This window comes from Loa loa (genome assembly GCF_000183805.2).
Source record: "Loa loa unplaced genomic scaffold supercont3.17, whole genome shotgun sequence".
In the NCBI taxonomy this organism is placed as follows: domain Eukaryota; kingdom Metazoa; phylum Nematoda; class Chromadorea; order Rhabditida; family Onchocercidae; genus Loa; species Loa loa.
Genome location: NW_018108197.1, coordinates 478005 through 485204, shown reverse-complemented (window position 1 = coordinate 485204; position 7200 = coordinate 478005). Strand labels below are relative to the sequence as shown.

Here is a 7200-nt window from a genome sequence, read left to right as displayed (position 1 = left end):
TCCAATTACGTGCTATCGACAGCTGCCACCATCTGCACGTAAACTGCATGATTATGCACTTAATAGGTTAAATATAGTAGGTCCTTCTCATCCAGAACAATTCAAGGAAATATTATTATCCTTCCCAGCGCTCAAATCAAAGTACGTTTTTTCAAAACCTCTTTCATGTTTTCAGACCACGTTCCTTTATGCTCAGTCGAGTCTTTTTGTTGAGTCCCGAAATTTCATCGAAATTTGCATCTTAAATTGTTTCTTCAGTTTCTAGGAAATTGACATTTCAATTCTCTCCTGTCTCCATTTTTCAGCGATATAGATTTATTTGGAATGTAATATTGTTTTTGCTTAATATTACTATTTAATAACAAAAAAGATGTATACATGTATATATTACGCGGTGAATTGATGAGCAATGATGAGTTTATACAATAAGCAAGCAATATGATCAGCTAACAAATTCCTTGTTGCCTTCGATAACAATTTGACTGTCGGTTGGTTGATAAGGCTGTTGAGTTTGGGATATGCTACAGGGAATGTATTTGACGAATAGAAAGAATATCGTAGTTTGTTGTCCAATAGTGGCGGATATGCGAAGATGTCATTTATGGTTCAGTCGTGGAGGATATGTGGGAGGAATTATTGTTTGCTTGGCTGTAAAAACTAAATTGTTTCGGAGTATATATATATATGCGTGAGGATTAGGGAGTTTTGTGAGCTCCATCGGAGCTATCATGGAGATATGGCTGCCCTTTGGCATTGTCCATTGTATAGGTACAATGGATTCATTGTCCATGGTGTACTGTCTATTGTTAGCTTATATTCTCATTGTTTTAATTTTGCAAGATTTCATCACTCTGTCTGTCGGAAATTGTAAAAATTTTATTTGAACGTAGCTTTAATTCCGGTAACTCGACATCTCCTTTCATTTCTACTTTAAGGTTCCAACCGAAATTTATGATAGCGAAACTTTTAGTGCTATGATTTTTTGTAGACAAATTTTGTACAGGATTGATGAATCCATACGGCATCACAGCAGTCGTACTATACAGCAAATACAGCGCGTAGCTGGTCCGAAGTGCGAACAAATACCACCACCAGCCGTTCCAAAACCGGCAGCTATAAAATTGAAAGTGGATTTCAGAGCTTTCAGTCCTGCCAATTAAATATCACAGGTACGAGGTTTCACCATTACATGTAAAGTGTGTTTAACTACCAAAGAATGACCTCTATTCTTTTTCGTGGATCTGTTTTTTGCGCAGTTCTCAATGTTGTTCAAGATCTTCGCAAGTTAGCAAAGAAAGATGTCTCCCAACACTTCAGCCCTCATTTTCGACTTCTGATTTGTTACGAAAGAGTGAAAAAACTGAACTCCCCCCCCCTCCCTCCCTTCTCCAAAATATTAGTTTCTTTTATATCAATAATTTTTCAAATATCGTTTCTTCAGGTTTCAAAATGATTCACTTAAAAGTGATGGACACATATGCTCAGTTATCAAGATAATGGCTTTGGCATCGTAGTTTTCATCCCTGACAGACTTTTTTCTTTTGCAAGACTGCTAGCCTAAGTTGCAGCAGTGTTATTTGTATTATCAAAGAAAGCTTACCAAGAAAACGTGGGACGCTAATGACAAGCATTCTCGCATTTTTGAAAGTTCCTGTTTGTATGTATTTATTTTTTACTCGTCAAGACAAATACCGCTCATTACTCCCGTATTTTATAACAATTTAAATTTAAAGCAGATATTGACGTCCGTTAAAGAAATCCTTTCGGTTGTTACAAAAACGGACGGACTTTCTCTAACTGGAACGTAACGACCCTTTTTTAGGGTATGATGCATAGAAATGAAGGACACTTATCATGATATCATCAGCTCCTACTTTTGTCATTTCTCGTTGAGTATCCAATTAAGACACTGCATTATCTATGGTGTCTAACTCACTAATTTATTTTATATGTTGGAATGAACTTTCGGATATATTACGGAACTGTGTTTATAAATTATATATTCAAATCTTGCTTTTGGATGCTGTATTTATGTAGACCGGTAGTGAGATAAGTTCAAAAATTGAGGTAAAGTGAGAATAAGGGACAGTACCATTAGAAAATCGAGAAGTAATTTCGACCCAGTCCATGGGTGAAATGCATGGTAACGTAACTCTGAACCCCGGGAAGTCGTCAAAGTCCTCAAAGTCAGTCGCCAGAGATGAAGACTTCCGAAACAAAGAGAGGTATATCTCACATTCTCGAATGTATCAATCATTCACTGAATTTGAGAATTTTGTTGAACAGCAACTGTCATTTATAATTGTGGCGAGTTTTCCTAGGTAAACACTTAAATGATAAATGACGTAGTCATTTACAGCAAACAAATTAATCCTATTCAACGAGAGCAACTTTTCATACACTTAATTTCATTTTCTGCATTTGTCGCACAAGCAGTCTTGCGTCATCATCCTTATCTAATTTCATGTTAATGTAAATACCAAGAGATATTGCTTCTGGAACTGTTGTTATATCGCACTGCGTTCCGAGCTAAAGTGAAAAGATATGCATGTCATGTGAAAAAAAGTTGGGAAGAACCTGCAAAATTTCTAAGTGACGGGAGCAGTAAGCAGTCTTAAGTGTGTAGGGAAAAGGTTCAGTAACTCGAGAGAAATAAAAACACAGTTGGATGGAAGATTCAAAGACAGTGTATATCACTACCAAAAAATTATCATATGAAAGGTACCAGCCCAAATGTCGTCAATGATTTGTGGAAATTGCCACTCAGCGCTTGTAACAATGCTCTATTATAGATGACGGCCGATATCGTACTCGGCATGGATTGGAGTGGTATAGCTTGCGTCAAACATCCTATAGCCTCCGGTAAACGATCCAACAACGTTAACGCTTCTGCCTACAGAATTTCTAATGTAACAGTAGAGAACTGCACAGTTATAAGCTTATTAATCATAAAATAAAGAAGGTGGCCAATATGCTCCAAATTCTGCACTAGAAACATAGGCCTGTTACTAGGTTTTACAAACCTAAGTTAATGAAATTTTGGGATCAGAGCCGATCAGATTTTATAAAAGCTATGCGATCTTCATAAAGAACCAAAAATTTACTTTGAAAAGCACTGCCATAAGCTTGTGATGAGGAGAGACCTGCTGTAAACTGGCAAGCTGACAAGCTGCCTTCAACGCTAAGCCATAACGATTAAGATTCAGATTAACGAAAGATGATGCTGCATATAACCATGGAAGCAAGTACACGCAGTCACGTTCAGTGCCTGTTAGAATTAGCGCATTTCGAATACAATGTGCAGCATATTCCCAGCTAATCTGATTTTCTCGTATCTCACCGACTCCGTCACTTGAATTGGAAAATAATTACAATTTCGAATCAAATTAAGCAAAATCCGTCAGTACACAAATATGGATAGTTTTGATTCGATCAGAAGAGTGATATTTATTTACAATTCACTTTTCTATATATACAAAGATTTCCCTGTGTAATAGGTCAAAAAATACACGAGAAATATTTTTTTCTAAAATTGATAATTGAGAAAATGTTTCTGTCTGGCAAATTCTAAATTTGAACCAGTACTTTTATAGTAATATGACTCACTGAGAAAAATTAAATGAGTATGGAAAACTTGCTTGTTTCCTCTAGCAGAAATAGATGGGAGGATAACATATCCATTCTGTGCCGTCCCAACAATTTCTAACATTTGTCCATTAATATCCAAGTTCTCATTTTCATTCTGCAAAACAGAAGAAAATACAAAACCTGAGGAGTATCGACATTGGCAAGGAGGAGGAGAGGAAATGAGAAATGCAAAATTGGTAAGTACAAAGAAAATATAAGCTGTCATGAATAGGCAACGTAAAGAATATACAAACCGATCTTGGGGATTCCCGTTAGTTCGATAAGGAAACTTCAAAAAATGCTGGGAAACATTGTGAAAATGAACCTTTGTCAGTGCGTATATGCAACATTCTGCAATTCGTAACCAAATTCGAGGCTGCTTTGGATAAAATGGAAGGATAGAAAGGAAAAGTGTAAAAGCAGATTCCGGTTGCCCACAATGTAACTGAGCCAAAGCTGCATGATATATCAAGCAATGCCTGGGTACTGTTGACTCTTGCCAACTGCAAATGTAAAGAAAACTAAGCCCAGAGTTCGATATGGTAATAAAACGATTCTAAACTGATGAGTCTTTCCAACATACAATTCACTTTGACTAGAAAAATTATGCAGTGTGAAAATAGCAATAAAACGAATGAAAACCTATTTATTTTTTCGAACATCCAAGAAATCTCCATTTTTAGACTTCAAAGTCATTATTATAAGACCTATACCAAAGTAAACAGGATACCACTATGTAGCGAGATATTATGCGTCAATGAGAAATATTACAGCAGCTTAATTTTAATTTTATGATTAGAGATCCATAATCAAATGAATTTGCAGGGTTAAAAATCATACAGAAACGCTATAGGGTACAAAAAACCTCATTAGTTCATAAAAAGTACTAAAGTATGAAATTCAGGTCCGACCTATTAAACTATTTCATCCATTACTAATCAGGATGGCCATCATTATGGGTGTTTGCCGTTATCGCAAAGACGAACCTTTTTCTCTTTTTTTGTCTCACCAACATTGCTGATCGGAAATATGACTCGGCCAAACTTATCTTCTTCAGCGACAAAGCATAAACGCATCCAAGAGCATTGTCAACAAGTCTGCGTTCTTCATCCTGAATTTGCATCATATGATAGAAAGCGGAGCAAAGAAATAACCCACTATGCAAATACCACATTTATAACAGATACTCGGAAAAAAACCTGTTTCGTATTTTTTGAAACAGTCTAAAATAAGACAAAGGATGAAATGTTTATTAAACAAGAACCAGTCACAAATGTAATTCAGAACTATCACTAAAACTATAAAAAGAAAAAAAGAACCTGCTCTACGCTACCTGAAGCGAAGGACGGAATTTCAGGAGTCGATTTACTGCGTGTGCTGCATTACCGTTCTTCACATCAAGCTCTGACTGTATAAGGCACCAGTGCAACAGCTGTAACTTAAGATTGCTGTAAAGATTGGAGAACAATGATTTTTTTTTTAATATATGGATAAATGCAGACCTCGGGTTTCGAACTAAAATCGATCAACGACGACGTTTGTGCAAGGCGACACCGTATGCGACACTCCAAACAATCAAGGTAGTCTCGCTGAACAACGTTTGCCCGGTGCCATGTAATGCTATCACGAAGTTTGATTGCTTGCTTTAGTGCTAATTTTGGCTGACATAAAGTTAAGCTTACTTCAATTTCCAATAATGAAACCGCACAGAAGAGTGTATCTGAAATCCATTCATTGTTTTACTTGGAAATTCAATGTTATAAAGTGAGGAAAATATTTAGCTGTTATAAGTTAACTTTAGGTGGATATTCAAGCGAAACAGAGCAAATGACCTGATAAGGTATTTACAATCATCACAGATTGTAGAATCTCAAGACAAGTTCGTCGATTTCCTCGAACAAAAGCATTCACTGCTAGGTTGAATGCAGCAACTGCTTCGTCATGACCTTCTAAACTGTGATTTCCACCAGGTCTCAGCTAAAATACTAGTGGAAGTGTCATTTCAAGCAAGCTGTAACCAATGAAGCTGTAACTCAATGTACTTTATATAAAGCGAATTACAAAATCTAATAGAGATATACTTTGGGGTAAATATTGAGGAGCGCAGCTTGGTAAGTAGCACTAAATAATTGTGCTTTGCTCTTCGCTTCACAGAGAGCTAAATTGGCATACAAACGACGTCGTCCCCTTTCACCTTTAGTTTCATCCAGTGCTTTTTTCAGCAATTCCGCGCATTCTGTGAAGTGATTCTTTGTAAATGCCTACAACAGGAAGACATTATTCGACCTGAAATTGGAGCAGGACATGATTGAAATGAGTTGAATCACGTCCAAGTTGATTTTACAAAAACTATAAAGATCAAAATTATCAAAATCCTCACTTCTTTGGAAAGATCAGTGATGTCTGACGATAAGTAGGAGGGGGACGATGAGGAGGACGACGAAAATGATGATAAATCACCAAAGGAGCTCGAACGCTCAGTTGTTGCCTTCTTCATCTCATTCTTCGTATCTATATCTGTATGCATGTGGTTCAAAATCGAGTGTTTTGCCATAGACGTAAAACAAGCAGACAAGAGAACAAAACAAGTGCTGCAGATGGCAGTAAGAGTTATAACAAAGCTTATAACATGCCTTATGCCTCCCATTTCATACTAGACTATCTACAAACATATAAGGAGAGACCCGAGGATGTCATACAAAGCTAATAATAGCATCAACAAAACCCAAAGCCAAACCTTATCTTAGCTCAAACCCATCCCACTTTCCATTCATCTCACACAAGCCACGTTACGGGAAGATTCGAACCAAAACAGCTACCAAGGCAATTTGAACCTTGACCCGCAAACAAAGAGATACTAAATTCCCCACCCACAAAATTCCTCAACCTCTGTTCTGTGCAAGGCAAAGAAAGACAGCAGGCCAGTAAGCGAATTGAATTATGGGCGCACTATCATTCGCCGTTATTCAGTTCCTCACTTCATTGCTTGATGCAGTGTGCGTGCATTTACCTGCTTACGTGATGCTCACCTGACCTGATCTTTTCGTTATTTTTTGAAAATTAATCAGTTAATACATCATATTCTCTAGTAACTTTTCACTCGCCATATCTTCTTTACTTAAAATAACATCAATATTTCATTGAAGTGCTTAAACTCCATACAATTTACCCTTGTAAGGAAGATGTTGTTTTCAGACTAGTCAAATAAAGTCAGTACTGATGCCAAATTAATTGTCCAGAGATACTTCAGCCGGTTATTTATATTACACACTTTGATGAAGACACACACCGTTGTAATGACAGTATATAGTAATAGTGAACAAAAATTACAGTAAAGCTTTCTAGTAAGGGCCAACTTTAAACAGAAGGCAAGATATGCTTTACAAACTAGACAATAATTTAGTCTAGTTCTAATGATTTCGAGTATAGTGAATGCATTTAAGTAGTGATATTATTTACAAAATCGGTATAAAACATTTAGAGGAAATCCACAGTACAAATGATACGAAATAGAGTAGAGAGGGCAAGATTATGATGACCACTAACTTTTACTATACCAGCAATAACATTAAA

At 36.6% G+C, this 7200-nt stretch overlaps 2 protein-coding genes across 2 annotated transcripts in view; one reads left to right on the top strand and one right to left on the bottom strand.

The window, feature by feature from the left end:
• Positions 1-1907, top strand: part of LOAG_16761 (HEAT repeat containing 5B) — a 14745-nt gene extending 12838 nt beyond the window's left edge. Inside the window, exons 33-34 of the mRNA XM_020449415.1 lie at positions 1004-1169; positions 1442-1907. Of these exons, the coding sequence (XP_020307074.1) occupies positions 1004-1160 (157 nt within the window). The 3' untranslated portion in view covers positions 1161-1169; positions 1442-1907. The remainder of the gene's footprint in view (positions 1-1003; positions 1170-1441) is intronic.
• Positions 1908-2277: 370 nt separating this feature from the next.
• Positions 2278-7200, bottom strand: part of LOAG_16760 (cytochrome P450 4V2) — an 8183-nt gene continuing 3260 nt past the window's right edge. Inside the window, exons 10-20 of the mRNA XM_020449414.1 lie at positions 6008-6144; positions 5709-5888; positions 5460-5604; positions 5130-5347; positions 4961-5059; positions 4614-4738; positions 3953-4130; positions 3639-3742; positions 3105-3351; positions 2726-2893; positions 2278-2529 (exon numbers count right to left, since the gene is read on the bottom strand). Coding sequence (XP_020307073.1) covers positions 2395-2529; positions 2726-2893; positions 3105-3351; positions 3639-3742; positions 3953-4130; positions 4614-4738; positions 4961-5059; positions 5130-5347; positions 5460-5604; positions 5709-5888; positions 6008-6144 — 1736 coding nt within the window. The 3' untranslated portion in view covers positions 2278-2394. The remainder of the gene's footprint in view (positions 2530-2725; positions 2894-3104; positions 3352-3638; positions 3743-3952; positions 4131-4613; positions 4739-4960; positions 5060-5129; positions 5348-5459; positions 5605-5708; positions 5889-6007; positions 6145-7200) is intronic.